This window comes from Pteropus vampyrus, unplaced genomic scaffold (genome assembly GCF_000151845.1).
Source record: "Pteropus vampyrus isolate Shadow unplaced genomic scaffold, Pvam_2.0 Scaffold572, whole genome shotgun sequence".
Taxonomy (NCBI): Eukaryota; Metazoa; Chordata; class Mammalia; order Chiroptera; family Pteropodidae; genus Pteropus; species Pteropus vampyrus.
This window is the reverse complement of record NW_011889353.1, coordinates 373,697-393,421: the sequence shown is the minus strand read 5'-3', so window position 1 is coordinate 393,421 and position 19,725 is coordinate 373,697. Positions and strand designations below refer to the sequence as shown.

The window sequence follows — 19,725 nt, the reverse complement described above, 5'->3', positions numbered from 1 at the left end:
ATATTTCCTAGCACTGATCACAGGAAGAGTTAAAAGCAATAACACTACAGTATCAATGAGCATACCTAGGACCCAGATCCTGGTTTTTAAATATCATTCCCCATTAAAAGGGAATCAAAGCCCTTGGCTTATCTTAAGAACTGGGATAAGGAAGATCTTATTGTACCAGAAAGTGCAAACGTGCTCAAAGATTAATGGGGATTGTCAAAAGAACACAGAAGTCCTTGTAAAGGGGACTTCCATTGGTCAAACTTGAGGCGATCTGCACACCGCAATAAATGACAATAATAGATTATAATCCATTAAATAACATAGAAACTTATGAACCTGTGACAATTAACAAATAATGGAGAGGAGGAAAGCTCTTGTTTACAGCAGAATGCCAACTAATAAATATAGATGAAATTAGAAAATCACCACTTGGCAACAATAGTCACTAGAATCACATTTAGGCAAGAATCAATGAAAGCTAAAACTACTGGGTGAAAGTTTGATTAAAAATAAGATATTTATATAGTTTCAAAGTATCTCCCCATAAATATTTAATAAGTACAAAGGCAAAAATAATAATTTTATAGTGAATAAACCCAGCAGACACCAATTTTATGCAAGTAATCACTTATTATCACTAATAAAAGGCTATATTGACTTCATGTGCCTCCTGATGATATACTAAAAATTATTTCTGTGATATTCCTGCCAAAAATGTATAGCCTGAATCTACTCATAAGGAAACAACAGACAAACCCAAACTGTGGAATATTCTATGAATGACTGACCTGTACTCTTTAAGAATATTAAAATTCTGTACAAAAGACAAGAAAAGACTAAGAAATTGTTCCAGATTAACGGAGACTAAAGACTAAAGGGACATGACAGCTAAATACAACCCGTAATTATGGACTAGCAAGAAAATATGTTCATGTATTCATTTTTTAAATCTATTTTTGCCATAAAGAACATCATTGGGAAAAACGGTAAAAGTTGAACAGGATCTGTGATCAGATGATAGCACTGTATCAGAGTTAATTTCCTGACCTTGATGGTTCTACTTTTGTACTTTATTATATAGAAGACTGCCCTGGTTTAGGAAATACATACAGCAGAATTTAGAATGATGGGGTATCTTGTCAGCAACTTATTCTCAACTGGTTCTTTAAAAATTACACACACAGATATAGAAAAATTTGTCAAAGTTCTTTGTACAATTCTTAAATTTTCTTGTAAATTTGAAACAATCTCAAAATATAACATTAAAACGTCTTTAAAAAGCACAAAAAAATAACATTTTTTAACAATTAATTGGTCAAATTTCAAAAGTATAAGTACAGGCATACCTTGGAGATATCGCTTGGAGATTTGGCTCCAGAACACTACTTAATAAAATGAGTGTCACAATAAAATGAGTCACATAAATTTTTTGGTTTCCCGCTGCATATAAAAGTTATGTTTACACTATACTGTAGTCTATAAAGTGTGTAATAGCACTATGTTTAAAAAAATAATGTACATACCTTAATTTTAAAATACTTTATTGCTAAAAAATGTTAGCCATCATCTGGACCTTCATACCTGCCCAGTTAGGAATTTCTGATCAGATCATCCATACTATAGAGTATTACATTACTCTTAAATACAAAGAGGTAGTTCTAAGCCTACTAACAAAAAGATTTCAAAAACACATCATTAAGTAAAAATGCAATGTATAGAACTGTGCAGCTAGTGAATGCTCATTTGTATGGAGAAAATATATACATATAAATGTTTTCAAATGTATAGAATATCTCAAAGATACCCTAAAAACTTGTAACCAGTTACCTGTGAGAAAGGAAGTTAGATGGCAGATCAGGGAAGGGGGACTTTTTACTATGCTCTTCATGACTTCCGAATTTTTTGCCATGCACATTCATTACCTGTGTTTTTAAAAAGGTCATAAGGCACTATATATTGTATAATTCTATTCATATGAAATATCCAGAACAGGCAAAATCATAGAAACAAAATGCCACTTAGTGATTACCAGGCCTAGGAAGAGAGTGAGGAATGGGGACTGCTTAGTTGGTCTAGGGTTTCCTTTTAGTGTGATGAAATGTTCTGGAACTAGGCAGTGGTAATGGTTACCCAACACTATAAACATGCTAAATGCCACTGAACTGTACACTTTAAAATGGTTAAATGGTGATTTTTATGTTATGAATATTTTATCACAATAAAAAAATCAAACATTTATAAATTAAATATAAAACAAATAAAATTCAAAAATCACATTAATATGATAGTGATATTTTACTGAAATTAAACTGCTAATCACTGTATAAATATGGTACCAACAGATCTGGTACAGGTTCTTTGTTTTGTGTTCAACAAGCCTGTTCTCTAATAGGGCATATGATGGCTCAATTCTTTGGCCAACCCTATTTGAATATACAAAACTTCATTTGGTAGGAGTATACCACTTACACATTCTGTCTACCCCTGTTCTTATTTGCAGACATGAAACCTTGTAATAATACTCAATTATAAGGTGACATCCAAAAGATCCAGCATATGCTTACATACTTTTACTCATATCATTTAAAAGAAAATACAAATGAGATAAAATGTTAACAACTATTGAATTAAGGATAATAAATTATTCTCTTCTCTAGATGTAGGAAATTTTCAAAATAAAAAGGTGATGGGGGAAATGAGAATATATTTTAACTGGAACATATAGGCTTAGACCTCACTTTAAGGTGGATTAGATCTAGGGTTGAAAGGATAGATATATAGGTCTTTCATCTCCATACTTTTCTATATACAACATCCCTCTCCAGCAAGCACCAGAGAAAGCGGCACGCATCTTACAATGCTCTTTTCCCCAGTTAACTTCTCTCTCTGAATGAAAGGCAGGAGGGTATCAGGAGGTTGGCACAGGTTTCCCAGTCCAGGGAATGTACTAAATCAGAGAAGGATTAAGAGATTAAGGATTGAGTAAATTTACTCCCTCTTCAATTTATCTTAACTCTTAAGTCTCTTCTCATATTTAGCAGGAAAGGGAATAAAAAACTACAGTAGAACATAATGCCATAAATCAGTAAGATGGAATATATTATACTGTAGAGTCTAAATATCTTTCTCTGAAGGGATTACCTACTGTGATAGAAAAAATTAAGCATACATGGATCATTATCTGCCACAGGCTTGACAGTAGAGAAGAAAGCCTGGAAAAACAGGATATTCACCTAACAAAGATTGAAGGAAGAAAAGAAGGAGGGAGGTAAGGTGGAAAGAAATAAGGAGAGAGCAAATCAGAGAAACAGAGCAGCAGCTAAACTATTATGCCCAGAGCTGTATCTAGGGATCTCCCTGAATTGGTATAAGCTCCAAAAGTCCTTCCCAACTTTGTCTCCACACCAGTTACCGCTTTTTTGAAAAGGTATAAAGAACATGAATGGCACTAAAGATCCTGGCTAGTTGGGAAAAAAGAAATGCTCTCTCCTCAGCAAGAAATGAACCCAATGATAAGTAAAATTAACTAATCATCACAAAGCTCAAGAACTTTGTTCAAAAGGGTTAAGCGCTTAAGGTACTTTGTTGATTTGCACCTGTATCTAAAGGATGGCAGTTACTCTTCTATACACCAGCAGATGGGGCTCTCTCTCTGAATGTATTTATTAAATCAAAAATAAATGAAATGTAATTTGGAAAAATGTGGTCTTAATGTTGCCTTTCACAAGGCCAAATAAACATCTGTGAACAATCCTAATTATTTTTTAATTACCTGAAAAATACTCATCTATTACAGATACAAAAAGAACCATAATCATTTTAATTCAATTCAACAAAGGAAAGAGGGAACGTTTATTAAATGCTTCATTTTTCTGCAATTACATACCTTTATAATTCAAATCTAACTGATGTGAAGTTACTCCTTTGACTATAATGAATTAACAATTTACTCATTTCAGTTCACCTGTCCAATTTTAGTACTATTAACATTTTTTTTAATTTTTTTTCAAATCTTTAAACACATTTTGATACTTGAAGAAAAGGCCATATTTAACCAATAAGTTTTCAATGAACAGTCTTAGACATATGCCTATTATAAAGTATAAGATTTGAATTACAAAGCTATTAATCCAATCATTAAAGATATAATATGACAATAAAAATATATAAATTGCCAACAATCTAGTGGTAATATATCAATAACTTTCAAATATAACATATTCATTCTTATAAATAATCAATTTAAGTAATACTGTAATAAAACTGGTCAATAGAAAGTACAGTCGTACCTGTATGATGTAGCTCTAATGTTGCCATTGCAGGTGCTTCAAAACAGTATTTTTCCTTGTAATTATCACCGTGATTAATTTCTCTACCACTTTCTTCAGCAGGCAGAAGATTTAAACTGCATATTCTGGGATTAGTTTGTGACTGGAGTAAAGTATCATTTGCAGCAACCTAAAAGAATAAAGTATGTATTTTATGCAAAAATTCAATCTAATTTTCCATATTTTTACATAACAGACTCCTAATGAAAAATATGAGCTACCAGTTTCTATAAATCTAAAGAGAACAGATATTTTTAAATAAATTTAAAATCCAATTTTTATTGTTTTTAAGTAGTTTTAATTGCCATAAAAGCTGAAAGACATAACAGAATGAAAATCGTGCTTAGAGTGTATTATAAACATATCAAAAGAGCTTTGAAAAAAGTCATAACATGCCATTCTCTTAGTCAATTTTTTTCTTGCTAAATTTCTCAATATTAAAATGAACACTTAAAAATTGTTAATTTTTTATAGTAATGTCACTGTGTTGTTTTTTTTTAAAGAGTCCTTACGTTTTAGAGACAAATACTAAAATATTTACAAATGAAAAGATATTACTGGGATTTGCATCAAAATAATGAGTGGGAAGGAGGTGGGGAACAAATTAGAGAGGTAAAAATGAAAGATTGGTCATGAATTGACAGCTGTTGAAGCTAGGTAATACATATATGGGGATTCTTTATATGCTATATTCTCTATTTTTGTATATGTATCAGTTTGCTGTTGCTGCTGTAACAAATTACCACAAACTTAATGACTTAAAACAATACAAATTTATTGTTTTATAATTCTGTAAATTAGAACTCTGACTTGGGTCTCACTGGGATAAAAATCAAGTTATCAGGGGGGCTATATACCTTTCTGAAGGCTCTAAAGGAGAATACATTTTCTCGTCTTTTCATACTTTTAAAAGCCATCCACATTCTTTGGCTTGTGTCCCCTTTCCTTTACTCATTTCAAAGTCAGCTATGTTGTATCTCTCTGACCCTGCTTCCATAATCACATCTCTTTCTCTAACCCTCTCTTTTGTCTCCTTCTTCTACTTTTAAGGATGTTTATGATTGTATTGGGCCCACCCAGACAATCCAGGATAACCTCCCCATCTCAAGGTCCTTAAAATTAATCACTTAAAGTTCTTTTTGGCATTTGAGGTAACATATTCACAGGCTCCAAGGATTAGGACATAAGACATTTTTAGAGGGCCTTTTTTCCTGCCTATCACAGGATATTTAATTTTTTTAAAAAATAATTCGCAACAGACTCAGCTGTCATACCTCTATATTTATTAAAATAAGTTTTAGAGACATTAAAAAAACCTATCTGATAAGATTTTAAAGTCATAATAATAAACTAATGAAGCTCATAAATTTTATTTTTTGCCATTTTATATACTTTCAAAGTTATAGAAAGGTTCCAAAAATAATATAAGTCCCATATATCCTTTACCTAGATTCACCATTTGACTACGTTTTGTTACATTTACTTTCCCTCTCTCTCTGCCTCCCTCCGTCCGTGTGTGTGTGTGTGTGTGTGTGTGTGTGTGTGTGTGTGTGTGTGTACACATTTAACATTAATCTGGAGGCACTGTGCTCCTTTCCCTCTAAATACTTCAGTGTGTTTCCAAAGAGTAAAGACACCCTCTTCCATATGCACAGTAAAATTATCAAAATCAAGAATTTAACACTGGTATAATACTATTGTCCAATGTTCAAATGTGGTCACTTATCACTATAATGTTTTTTATAATGTTTTCCCTGAGTCAGGATCCAATCCCAGGTCACACATTACATTGAGTCATCATGTTTCCTTAGTCTCCTTTAATTTAGAATAGCTCCTCAACCTTTATTTGTCTTTTCTGACTTTGATGCTTTTGAAGAGTACAGGCCAATTATTTTGTAGAATGTTCCTTGATTTGGATTATCTGATATTTCCTATGATTAGTTTCAGGTTATGCATTTTGAACAGGAATATCACAGTTCATCACTTCAGGAAGCACATAATGTGGATGGAGGAATTCATTTGATTAAGGTGGTGTTTGCCAAGTCAAAGTTAGTATTTTCCCTTTGTAATTTTTTAACGTATGTTGTTAGGAGATGCTTGTATGTTGTTAGGAGATGTCTATTCAAATATCCTATTTTCTGATTTAACATTCACCCACTAATTTTAGCACCCATTGAACACCATCATTGCTTCTACTTTGATTTAGCATTCCTTTCTAAGAAGAGCTTACTCATCTCTTTTATTTGCTTAGTATAGATTTAGACTCCTATATTATTCAATGGGTTATTAGCCATTAGTGTATTTATTTTGCTGCTCAATTTGTTCCAGATTTTGTATTTATCAAACCAATCAAGTAGAAAAACCCTGAAGTCACCAAAACAACACTTTTAGTATGAATTAATTTAATCTAATTAATTAAAATTATTTTGTTCTTAAAATGTTTTAAGAACAAAAACTTAATAGAATAGACAAAGTAAGGGGAAAGCAGAGTTGACTGCTAAGCCTAATACTCTTAGGTTTCTCATGTTGTCTTGCTTAAAATAGCTGTATAATTTCAAAAATGGCAATTTCATTAGTTTTAAAAAATAAAATAACTACTTAGTTTCCTGATATAAAGAAAAGAATAAACCAATGTTTTAAGTCTGAAATTAGTCTTTAGAACTACATTAGAAAATAAACCTTAAGACAAGGGTGTCAAGTTGACTCAGTGGAGGAAAGAAAAGTCTTTTCAACAAATGGTTCTGGAACAACTAGACATCCACATGGACTCCTACTTCACACCATACATGAAAACTAACTCAAAATGGGTCATAGGGTGTCTACGGCCATGCCGCCCTGAACAAGCCCGATCCCGTCTGATCTTGGAAGCTAAGCAGGGTGAGGCCTGGTTAGTACTTGGATGGGAGACCTCCTAGGAAGACCAGGTGCTGTAGGCATTAAAAAAAAAAAAAAAAAATGGGTCATATAGTGAAATATAAGAACTAAAACTATATAACTTAGAAAAAAATACAGGAGTAAATCTCCATGACCTTCTTATGTATAACACCAAAATCACAAGTTCCAACACCAAAAAATTAAATAAATTGGACTACATCAAAATTAAAAACTCAAAACCCCAAATGAGATACTACTTCACCTACTGCATGGCTATAATCAAAAAAGATAATAATACTTCCCCCACTGTATGGCTATAATCAAAAAGATAATAATAAGTTGGTAAGAATGTGGAGGACTGAAACCCTCATACACTGATAGTGGGAATAAAAATGGTGAAACCACTTTGGAAAAGTGTCTGGCAGTTTATCAAAAGGTTAAATACAGTTATATGATCCAGCAATTCTGCTCCTAGGAGTACACTCAAGAGAAATGAAACCGTGTCCACAAAAAAATCTGTACACAAATGTTCATAAGCATTATTCATAATACCTCATAAATTAAAAAGTGGAAATACAAACAACTGATGAATGGATAAATAAAATATGGTATATTGATACAATGCTATATTATTCAGTGTGGTAGACAGAATAATGCCTCCCAACAATGTCCACATCCTAGTCCCCAGAAACTATGAATATGTTACCTTATTCATGGCATTAGGGACTTTGCAAATGTAATAAAGGTTAAGGACCTTGAGATAGAGAGACTGTCCTGGATTATCCAGGTAGGCCCAGTCTAATCAAAGGAGTTCCAGTTTCAGAGAACCAGAGGTAATAACCTGAAGACTCAAACTGCGATTGTGGTTTTAAAAATAGAAGAAAGGTCATGAGCTAAGGAATGCAGGTGGCCTTTAGAACTTAGAAAAAGCAAAAGAAACATTATTTTCTAAAAGCACCAGAAATGAATGCAACTCTCAATTTTAGCCCAGTGAAATCTGTACTGGACTTCTGACCAACAGAACTATAATAGACTTGTGCTATTTTAAGCCACTAAATTTGTGGTAATCTGTTATAGCGGCAAGAGAAAACTAATAAATTCAACAATAAAAAGAATCAATTATTGATATACACTACAACATGATGAACCTTGAAAACACTACACTAACTGAAAAAAAACAGTCACAGAGATCATATGCTGTATGATTCCAATTATATGGAATGTCCCTAAGAGGCAAATCTATAGAAACAGAAAGTAGATTAGCGGTGCCAGGAGCTGGGAGATTTGGAGGAAAATGGGGAATAACTGCTGCTGTGTATAAAGTTTCTATTGGGAGTGATGAAAATGGTCGAAAATTCATTTCGGTGATCATTGCAGAACTCTGTGAATATACTAAAGACCACCGAATTTCAGTAGGTAGATTGTATGGTATGTAAATTGTGTTTAAATAAAGCTGCTTTAGAAAAAACTTATTTAAAATGTAAAAATGTTTTCTCCTCATATTATGGCCAAAATTCTAAAGAAATGTAGGGTAAAACATATGCAGACCAAAAAAAGCAAAGTTAAAAATTAGATGTTTTCATCTACTATAGGCCATGCTATCCTGAACAAGCCCGATCCCGTCTGATCTCGGAAGCTAAGCAGGGTCAGGCCTGGTTAGCACTTGGAAGCCAAGTGCTGTAGGCGTAAAAAATAAAAATAAAAATAAAAATAAGAGATTGTAAGTTGACAAGGTCCTTGCAATCTGTGAGGTCAACTAAGGGTTGCCTCGCCTTAAAAAAAAATTAGATTTTTTCAGCAACAAAAAAGCAAATAACTATTAAAAATCTGAAAGGACTTGAACAGATAGTTCTCCAAAGAAGATATACAGATGGCCAATAAGCACATGAAAAAATGTTCAGTATCACTAGTCATTAGGAAAACACAAATCAAAACCACAGTGAAATCTCACTTGATAGCAACTAGAACCACTGTATTGTTATACCTCAAATAATTTTATATCAAAAACAACAAGGGTCAGAAAAAATGATGTAGATGATAGAGGCCCCGTTCATCCCTCTGGCAACCAAATTAAAGTTGTGACAAACATGGAGCAAACAGCAAGGAAAATCGCCTGAGATCTAAATGAACAAGCCATACAACTAGAGAGAGAACTAAGAATTACCTTGCAATAACAGAAGGTAGGACAAGGCGAGAATGCAAGGCTGCCTGGTCTCAAGCACCTGAGTGGGACAGAGGCCATAGCAGCAGGAAATGGCAGCTGCAGACGCCTCTTAAAGGGGCCATGTCAGCAAGTGGACTTTCACGGTGTCAGAACTGCCCACTCTAAGCACAAGCACTGGTTTGGCTGTGCAGGGGGCACCAGGGACTTATAGGAAGACAGAGCTATCGAAGTGAGGGCCGAGGGGAGACTCGCTCTGTACAGAAGTGGTGGCAGTATCTATTGTTCCTCTGTTGAGCCGTCTCCCCTCCCAATACGTGGACTCAGTACCACCATAGCTAAGACATCATCAAACTGGTAAGAGAAGTCACTCTGCCCAGTGGATTCCCTAAAACCTCGCCTCCCCCAACTCTCGGCCCTACCCAAGCCACATCCAGGTGGGTCCTCACTTAGTCAAGTGCCCCTTGCTGAGCAGCGCCTAGACTCACACTGGAGGCAGCTGACCTCGGTTTCTGGTGTGGCCTTTTGAGGAAACTATAAGCACGGCATCTGTGGATTGCTTGCTGAATCTTAACAGGTGGCCCCGAAGAGGCACACACTGGGGCTAAACTTGGCCTGCAGCTGAACCCCTCTCAGGACTGTGCTGCTGGACACCTACCATACAAAGCCCCACTAATAAGACTGGGAGACTTAGGAGCTTTGCTTACTACATAGAAAGAGACACAGAAAAGCAGCTAAAATGAGAAGACAAAGAAGCAGAAACCATATGAGAGAACAGAACAGAGATCCATGAATAATGGAGTCAATCTAACAGATGCAGGGTTCAAAACAGTGGTTATAAAGATGCTCAATGGACTTAGGGGAAGTGTAGATGAACTCAGTGAGAACTTTAACTAAGAGATAAAAAACATAAAAATGGAAATGGAATTTATAAAAGGGAACCAGTCAAAAATGAAGAACACATTATCTAAAATGAGAAGTATATTAAATGGAATAAACAGAGTGAATAAAGAGAATCAAATGACCTATACAGAGGATGGGAAAGCCAAGGACACTCAATCAGAATGGCAAGAAAAAAGAAGCCAAGACTATAATAATAATTTAAGGAGCCTATAGGACACTATTAAATGTAAAAATAAACATGTCATAGAGGTACTGGAAAAAAAATAAGATGTTGAAGAGCCATTTGAAAAAATAATGATAGAAAACTTCCCTAACCTGGTGAAGGAAATAGACATGCAACCCCAGGAAGCTCAGAGAGTCCCAAAAACCAGGAACCCAAAGAGGCCCACACTAAGACACTTCGTAATTAAAACGCCAAAGGTTAAATACAAAGAGAGAATCTTAAAAGCAGCAAGAGAAAAGCAGATAGTTACCTACAAGGGAGCACCCATAAGACTGGCAGATGATTTCTTAAAAGAAACTATGCAGAATAGAAGGGCTTGGCACAAAATATTCGATGTGATGAAAACCCAGGATCTACAACCAAGAATACTCTATCCAGCAAAGCTATCATTTAGAGTTGAAGGACAGATAAAGAGCTTCCCAAACAAAAATAAGCTAAAGGAATCATCAACACCAATACAGTATTATAAGAAATGTTGGAGAGACTTAAGAAAAAACATGTATCAAAAATATGAATAAAGAATGGTAATAATTACATTCCTATCAACAAGTCCCTCAAATGGAAAAGAATTATGTGTTCCAACCAAAAGACAGAGTGACTGAATTGATAAGAAAACAAGACCCCTACGTATGCTATCTACAAGAGACTCACTTCAGATTAAAAGACACACATAGACTAAAAGGAAGGGGATAGAAAAAGATATTGCTTTGATGGACCTAGAGGGTATTGCACTGAATGAAATGGGTCAGATAAAGAAAGTCAAATATCGCATGATTTCATGTGCATGTGGAATCTAAAGAACAAAAACAGCAGCAGCAACAAAAGCGGAAAAAATTCATGAGGGATACTAGATGGAAGAAGAGAAGTTGGGGAGGACAAAAAAGAGGCAAAGGGATTAAGAGGTACAAATGGATAGTTGCAGAATAGACATGGAAATGTAGAGTGTAGCATGGGGAAGACGGTTAATAATGTAATAAGTATGTAAGGAGGAAATGGGGCAATAGATTTAGTGGAGTGATCACTGCGAGTTATGTGGATCTCTAATCACTATGCTATACAACTGAAGCTGGTATATTATTGTATGCCAACTATAATTGAAAAAAAACTCATTGTATTGTACAATGTAAATACAAGCAACTAATTGTCTTATATTTCAATAAAGACGAGAAAAAATTAAAAAACAGAAAATAACAAGTGTTGCTGAGATTGTGGAGAAACTGGAATCCTCATACACTGCTGGTGGAAACATAAAATGGTGCAGCAGCTATGGAAAACAATTTGGTAGTTTCTCAAAAAGTAAACAGAGCATTACCATATGACCGAGCAATTCCACTCCTAGGTACATAGCTAAGAGAACTGAAAACAAGGACCCAAACAGAAACTTCTATACCAATGTTCATAGCATTATTCACAATAGGCAGATAGTGGAAACAACCCATGTTCCAAGTTACATAAATAAATGAAGGGATAAACAAAATATGGTATATACACACAATGGAATATTATTTAACCACACAAAGTAACTAAGTTCTGATACATATTATGACATGGATGAACCTTGAAAACATTATGTTAAATGAAATAAGCCAGACACAAAAGGGCAAATATTATATAATTCCACTTATATGAGGTACCTAGTCAAATTCATGGAGACAAAGCAGAATAGTGATTACCAAAAGATGGGGAGAGAGGAGAATAGGGAGTTATTACTTAATAGTTTTAGAATTTAGAATTTAGAACAGTTAATAGAATTTCTGTCTGGGGTAATGAAAAAGTTTAAAAAAAAGATAGTGGTGACTGGTGCACAACAGTGTGAATGTAATTAATACCACTTACTTGCACATTTAAAAATAGTAAAATAGCAAATTTTGTTATATATATATTTTACCACAATAAAAAAAAGAGAAAAAAATTAGTAGACTTGAATCTCCATAATATGCATGAACCTGAGAACTGTAGAGTAGAAGTGCAGATTGCCATTTTATATACTTTCTATGTACCTTTATACTTTCTACATACCTAAGACCGAAACAATCCTTTCTCTTAGTACTAAATATATATTAAGATTGCTTCAAGCATTTACATTTTATAAGTAAAATGAAAGGAAATGTCCAGGATATTGATATAAATCACTATTTATATGTTTCTCTTTAAATTGTCTTATCTAAAGTTTTCACTTATGTATATGGTACCTTTAAAAGGAACCCTAATCAGAGTAACTTATTTTTACAAGAATCTTCACCCCTTCCCTCACAGCGGTATTTTTTACTGTTGCCGAAAGTTTGTTTTATGGACCCAAAAGTTTATTTTTGCCATTTTATGGCATGTTATTCCTTTAAAAAGAAAACGTACTCATTATAGCTAAGGTTTTGGGAAGACTCAGAAAAGCTAAAAATTCCTATAGGCGGTTACATATTGTTAATTCTAAATGGTATTTTTTTAAAGGGTGTTTTTTAAATAAATACATGCTTCTCTATATTATATATCTTTTACTTATTTTTTTCACCTCAAATAACTTTATATCTGGATTCAACTTTGTAATCTCTTCATTCGGACTTGGATTACTTCTTGCTGGTGGTATAAATTTTGTTTTTTTCAAGTGTTTCCCCTGCAACTGACTTGGTGCTGCTGATCGCCTCATATTCAGTAGCAGTAACCTGAAAAATACTGAAAACAAAAATCATCCATAAGTCTGATTAGAATCACCTCCAAATACAAAAATAGATCATCATTACAATCATGATATCTTTAAAAATATAAGAGAATAAGCTTGTAAAAGCTTTAAAATTTCTAATAGCTAGTAAGATTGTATTTTCCATAACATAGAGCTTTTGAAAAGAAATTAAGATATACATTGAATGGTGCAAACTTGAGCATATGTCAATTTTGATAATACTATAGATTAGATATGATGATATACGTTTAATAGAATTCAAACAGTAGTTTCGAAATCAAAGGAAACATAATTATCCCCATACATATAGCAAGTACACTGCTTTTTTCTATTCCACTAATCCATAAACTGCATGAGGGTAGCAATCATGCTTGTTTTCTTCACCATTCTATAAGCAGCATCAATCACTATGCCAGATACATAACAATTACTAATAAATATTTTTGAATGAATGAATGAAATCCTGGCAATTCAAAAGACAAATTTACAATTCATTTTATTTTTACTATCCTATTTCCTTTCAATACAGTGGAATTTTTTAAATATATAAATCAAGAGACTAGAACCAGGTTTCCTAACCTTTGCTCTATATTATTTCCACCAGGACTGGACAGGGGAAGAAAGATGGAAGAATATCACATACATCATGCTTCCGCAACAGATCGTAGCAAGCACTCCAATTCAAAGCTATTTCACAAAACACTACACAAGATAAGCCACCACCAAGGATGTACATGGCTACCGAAATTATTTGTTTAACCCAGAAATTCCACTTCTAGAAATTTACCCTAAGGAATTATCAAAGATATACTCAAAACATTATGTATAAAGATAATCATGCTAGCATTACGTATAGTGAGGAGGAAAAATTTTAATGTCCACAGTACGGTACTAGATAAATAAATTGTTACACCTATACAGTAGAATATCTCTCTTCACATGCCACTAAAACTGTGAGTTAGTACTGCAGTTTCCCAAGCAAGCCATGTTCCCTTTTCCTCTAGGCCTTTGAACAAACTTTCCCCTATACAGTGTTGGGAATGCCTTTTCCCATTTTTCTTTGCCTGATTAATTCCAACTTATCTTTTAGGACTCTCAACCAAGAGCCCTCTTCATCTCCTTCCAAAGACTTAAAGGCCCTTCCTACATGTGCACTATACAAGCACTTTTTGGTGTAATGAAATCTATTATTTCACCTAAGCTGTAAACTCCCAGATCAAGCATGAAGTCTTATATTACATTCATCACTCTATTGCCAGTACCAAACACAAACAAGGCATTCAGTATTTGTTATATGAATAATTCTACAGCCATTAATGTGGGGAAAAATCACATTTTAAAAGAATGTTTAATGACATGAGGGATGTTTTTGATATATCAAATAAAAAATGGCTACGAAATGTGATTATAGTAAGGTTGAAGGATACAAAGTTAATATACAAAAGTCAACCACTTTCCTACATACCAGCAATGAACAAGTGGAATTTGATATTAAAAACATACCATTTACATTAGCACCCAAAAAATGAAATACTGAGGTATAAATCTAACACACTATGTACAATATCTATATGAGGAAAACTACAAAACTATGCTGAGTGAGGTCAAAGAAGAACTAAATAAATGGAGAGATATATTCTATGTTCATGGATAGCAAGAATCAAAATTGTCAGGATGTCAATTCTCAATTTAATCTACAGATTCAATGCAATCCCAGCCAAAATCCCAGCAAGTTATTTTGTAGATATCAACAAACTGATTCTAAAGTTTATGTGAAGAGGCAAATCATCCGAATGGCCAACACAGTATGGAAAAAAAACGGAGGACTGACTTCAAGACTTAGTATAAAGCTACAATAATCAAGACAGTGTGGTGTTGACAAATAGATCAACAGAACAAAACAGAGAACCAAGAAACAGACCCTTATAAGTAGTCAACAGATTTCTGGCAAACAAGCAAAGGCAATACAATGTAACAAACATAGTCTTTTCAACAAATGGTACTGAAACAACTGCACATCCCCATGCAAAAAAAATGAATCTAGGCATAGACTCAAATTGTTAACTCAAAATGGATCACAGACCTGAATGTAAAACACAAAACTATAAAAGTCTTAGAAGGTAACATAGGAGAAAACCTAGATGACCTTGGGTACAGTGATGACTTTTTAGGTATAGCACCAAAAGCACAATCTGTAAAAGAAATAATTGATAAGCTAGACATCATTAAAATTAAAAACTTATACTCTGCAAAAAGGCAATGTCTAGAAAATGGGAGGACAAGCCACAGACTGGGAGAAAATCTTTGAAAAAGATTTATCTGATAAAGAACTGCTATCCAAAATGTATAAAGAACTCTTAAATTTCAACAATAGAAAAACCACCCAATTAAAAAGTGGGCCAAAGACCTTGACATGTCAAGAAGATATACAGATGACAAATAAGCATTTGAAAAGATGCCCCACATCATATGTCATCAAGAAAAAGCAAATTAAAACAACAATGAGACAGCACTACACACCTATTAGGCCAAAATCTGAAACACTAACTACACCGAATGCTGGTGAGGATGTGGAACAACAGGAATTCTCATTCGGTGCTGGTGGTAATTTAAATAAAGAGCACAACCACTGCGGAAGACAGTTTGGCACTTTCTTACAAAACTAACCATACTCTTACCATACGATAACTCCTTTCAACAGAGTTGAAAACCTATGTCCACACAAAAATCTGCACACAATTTTTATAGCAGCTTTATTCATAATTGCCAAAACTTGGAAGCAACCAAGATGTTTTTTAGTAGGTAAATGAATAAACTGTGATACATCTAGACAGTGGAAAATTATTCAGCACTAAAAAGAAATGAGCCTCCCAAGCAATGAAAGACATAGAGGAACATTAAATGCCTATTACTAAGTAAAAGAAGCCAATCTGAAAATGGCACATACTGTATGTACAACTAACTACATGACATCCTAGAAAAGGCAGCAGTAAAAAGGTCAGTGATTTGCCAGGGGTTAGGGAGGATAAATAGAGCACAGAGGATTTTTTAGGGCAGTGAAAATAATGTGATACCATAATGATAGATACATGTCATTATATATTTGTCTAAGCCCAAAGAATGTACAACTCCAAGAGTGTACCCTTGTAAACCATGGACTTTGATTATGTGTGTCAACATAGATTCATCAGTTTTAACAAATGTAACATTCTGGTGAGGGATGTTGATAATGAGGGAGGACATACACCTGAGAGGACAGGGGACACATAGAAATCTCTACCTTCCCCTCGATTTTGCTGTGAACCTAAGACTGCCCTAAAAAAAGAAGTTTCAACTTAAAAAAATGGCTACAAAACATTTTGGTATCAATTCAATTTTATAAAAGAAAAAAAGACAAAAAAAAAATAGTATATGTGTATGTACTTTTTAAAAGACTAAAAAGCAAAAGGTAATGTAGAACTTTTGGGAGTGATAAGAATAACCTGTATCAGATTTTAGTGTGGTTACGAATTTGTCAAAATTCATCAAAGTATACACGACGAACTGTTCACTGTAAATTATACTTCTATAATGATTTTTAAAAGACTAGAAAAACACATGCCACAATACTAACACATTATTTCTGGATGTTAAAATTACCAGTAATTTTTATTTTATTCTGAGTTCTTTTCTGTATATTTTGAATTTTTTACAATGAAAATGTTACCTCTGTAATAAGGAAAGTGTCTTTAACTAGACTTTTTAATTACTATATATCATAAGCTTTCAGATGCTATCTATTGTAAGATGCACTATTATTTTATGTACTTAAGAAAAAAAAGGTGAAGCCAAGTAACCTGTAACATGCTATCACCGATATTTAGACATTTCCCAATTTCAGCAATGTTAAAATGATGAAATACATGTGTATTTGATAAATAATAAGCCTTTATACAGCTTGAGGGAATCACCAGTGGAGGACATTCTCTACTGTTTGTTATTCAAGCCCAAAATAGATCTTTATTAGCACAATCTTAGAGCAAATTAATGGTTTTAATTAAATTAAAAAATGGTTTGTGACTGTTTACTTTAGAAGCAGTATTTACCAATGCCAGTGGTCAATACAGATTCTGTACAAACAAGTCATGCCAAAATAACTTCGTTAACCTCATTTCCTTTTTATAACAGGTCAGCAGAATATTACATGTCTCTAGATACATAATCGACATGAATTTGAAACTGGCACAAGTTAACTGCAGTAAAATGATTTAAAAACACAATATTAGGCCCTGTACTTAGACTCAGTTACTTAATAGTCAAATAGAACAACGGGAAGTTCAGATGAAAAACCCATGCTTTTAGATGACAATATCTCAATAGAGATAACAAGATAATGAGCCTATTGAAAGTAATAAATTCTAAATATCATTAATAAAAACGATGTCCACATCATGAAATGTAACAGGTTCTATTCTCTGCATTTAGTCAGACTACCCCCTCCTCCTCATAAAACTGTGAAAATTCTGACCAACACCTTTTTAAAAGGAATACTAGAAAAATACAGTAACCAGAAACTTTGGGCGAGCTATTTAAACTCTCTGGATTTCAATTTCTTCATTTGTAAAATAGAGAGAATGGACTATATGATAAAATTTCTTTCCTCAGAACCTTAAACCTTATAACTTTTCTAGACCTAATACATGATTTCTAATTTTTCAACCCTCCTATTTAACCTATGAACTAATAAAGAAAAAATAATGAATTTAAGAACAGAGGCAAGTGATAAGCAGCAGAGTGGTGATCCAGAAAACAAACTCTGGAGCCAGCCTAAATTGGCTTAAATTCTAGCTCTGCCATGTACCTATGACCTTAGGCATCCATCAAGCCATCTAATTTGTTTTTGTTGATGCATTTCAAAGTAATTTGCAGACATCAGTATACTTCACCCTAAATACTTCAGCAACTTTATTACTTCTTAAATTAGTGCTATTTGAGCTCTTTTCCCAGGACCTAAAAAAATAATGCCCATTTGGTAGCCCTGCTGTGATGCTACAACTTCAGGGATGACTCTAACATCCTCCCAAGTAAAATGGCGAGTCCAGGCTGACAGCTGCAATGTATCAGATGGCCTTAATTATTTCACAGCATAGTGTAATAATAAAGAACGCAGCTTTGGAGATAAATACCTGAATACAGAGCTGGATTGATACTTCCTAGCATGTAATCTTGCACAGTTTAGTTAACCTTTTTGTATATCCATTTCGTCACCTATAAAAGGGGGTACAATAATCATAATTACTCATAGAGCTGATGGATTAAATGAAATACTTTAAAGCACTTAGAACAAAGTTTACATATAGTAAGCACTCAATGATATATGTAATAATACTACGTATAATTATTATTGGATGTGTAATACATAAGGCTCTATGAGAGTAGAGAAGATGAAGGTCCCGTGAGGGGGTACAGTGAAGGATGTAGTTGAACAAAGGGGATCATGATCAGAATCCATGGATTCATTTGGGTTTTGAAAGGGGGATGGGGTGCAACCATAAAACCTCTGGGATGCAAGAATGTAAATATGACAACCATGAGCCAGCAACAAACTTCCCCTTCTGTTTCTGCTTCTTTGCCTTCCAACTAAATTACGTGACAGTTATTTCACTTTGGGGCTTATGTTGTTCCTTTGACTTTGTGGCCCTACTAAACTAGCCTACAAAAACCTTTTGGTAATTAATTATTACCATGCGTAGGAGCATATGTAGATTAGTCCTGGGGAAAAGAAGCCCAAGCGCCACAGGAGCAGAGCGGGCGGATCGCAGAGCCGGTCAGAAGGCACCAGGGCACCGGGTCGCCTCACCCGAGGACCTTCCCACCACAAACGCAAACCCATCGCCCGCCCTCCGCCACCAGCCACCCTAGGGCCAGCAGCGAGGGGGTCCTTCACACTTCAGACCGCAATCCGAGACCCGCAGGAGGAGGCGACAACACAGCCGCTCCACCGCCTACCTACACTCCTCCCTCCGAGTGCCTGCTCTGGCGCCTCTCCCCGATCAGTCCCGCAGAAGCCTACAGGCTGTCACAACCTCACCTGGAGGTTATCCTCCAGTGCCGCAGATGCTAGAATCCAAAGGAGAAGCGTCCTGCGGCAAGATTCAGGGTAGACGACACTTCCCTCACCGTCAGAGCTCAAGGCTCCCGCCTCTGCGCAGCCAATCAGAAAGAGCCCACTGCACCTGCGCACTACCTTCCTGACGCAATCCTTTGTCTAGCCTCACTCTGATTGGAGGACGTTACTGCGCATGCCCCTTTCCGCTTCTCTTTGTTTCTTTCTGCGTTTTATATTATACTGTGCTTTCTGTCCCTGTATTTCCTATCTACTAATTTGTATTTCTTAAGCCCTTCACCTTTTTCACCCATACCTTCAACTCCCTCTCATCTGGCAATGGTTTGCTCTTTGTATCTGTTTTATTTTGTTCTTTAGATTCCACATATAAGTGAGAGCCTATGATACTTGTCTTTCTTTGTCTGACTTATTTCACTTAGCATAATACCTTCCAGTGCATTTCTCTTTAATCTCTTCCAAGTTTTC

General features: G+C 34.7%; 1 protein-coding gene and 1 non-coding gene across 12 annotated transcripts in view; one reads left to right on the top strand and one right to left on the bottom strand.

Annotated features, from left to right (window-relative positions):
* The window catches only part of RAD54B (RAD54 homolog B (S. cerevisiae)), a 179,084-nt gene extending 159,708 nt beyond the window's left edge, over nucleotides 1-19,376 (bottom strand). For 5 of the 11 annotated variants that reach the window (XM_023525570.1, XM_011384370.2, XM_011384373.2 and 2 more), the window contains exons 1-4: nucleotides 19,225-19,367; nucleotides 18,320-18,401; nucleotides 12,987-13,147; nucleotides 4,281-4,449 (exon numbers count right to left, since the gene is read on the bottom strand). In XM_023525570.1, the coding sequence (XP_023381338.1) occupies nucleotides 4,281-4,449; nucleotides 12,987-13,147; nucleotides 18,320-18,353 (364 nt within the window). In that variant the 5' untranslated portion in view covers nucleotides 18,354-18,401; nucleotides 19,225-19,367. Of the gene's footprint in view, nucleotides 1-4,280; nucleotides 4,450-12,986; nucleotides 13,148-18,319; nucleotides 18,402-19,224 lie in introns of all 11 variants that reach the window. The other 6 variants (XM_011384375.2, XM_023525575.1, XM_023525573.1 and 3 more) reach the window with 3 other exon arrangements.
* On the top strand, nucleotides 7,137-7,255 carry LOC111733547. The gene has a single exon (XR_002778018.1). It is a non-coding gene; the product is annotated as a 5S ribosomal RNA (ribosomal RNA).
* Nucleotides 19,377-19,725: the final 349 nt, after the last annotated feature.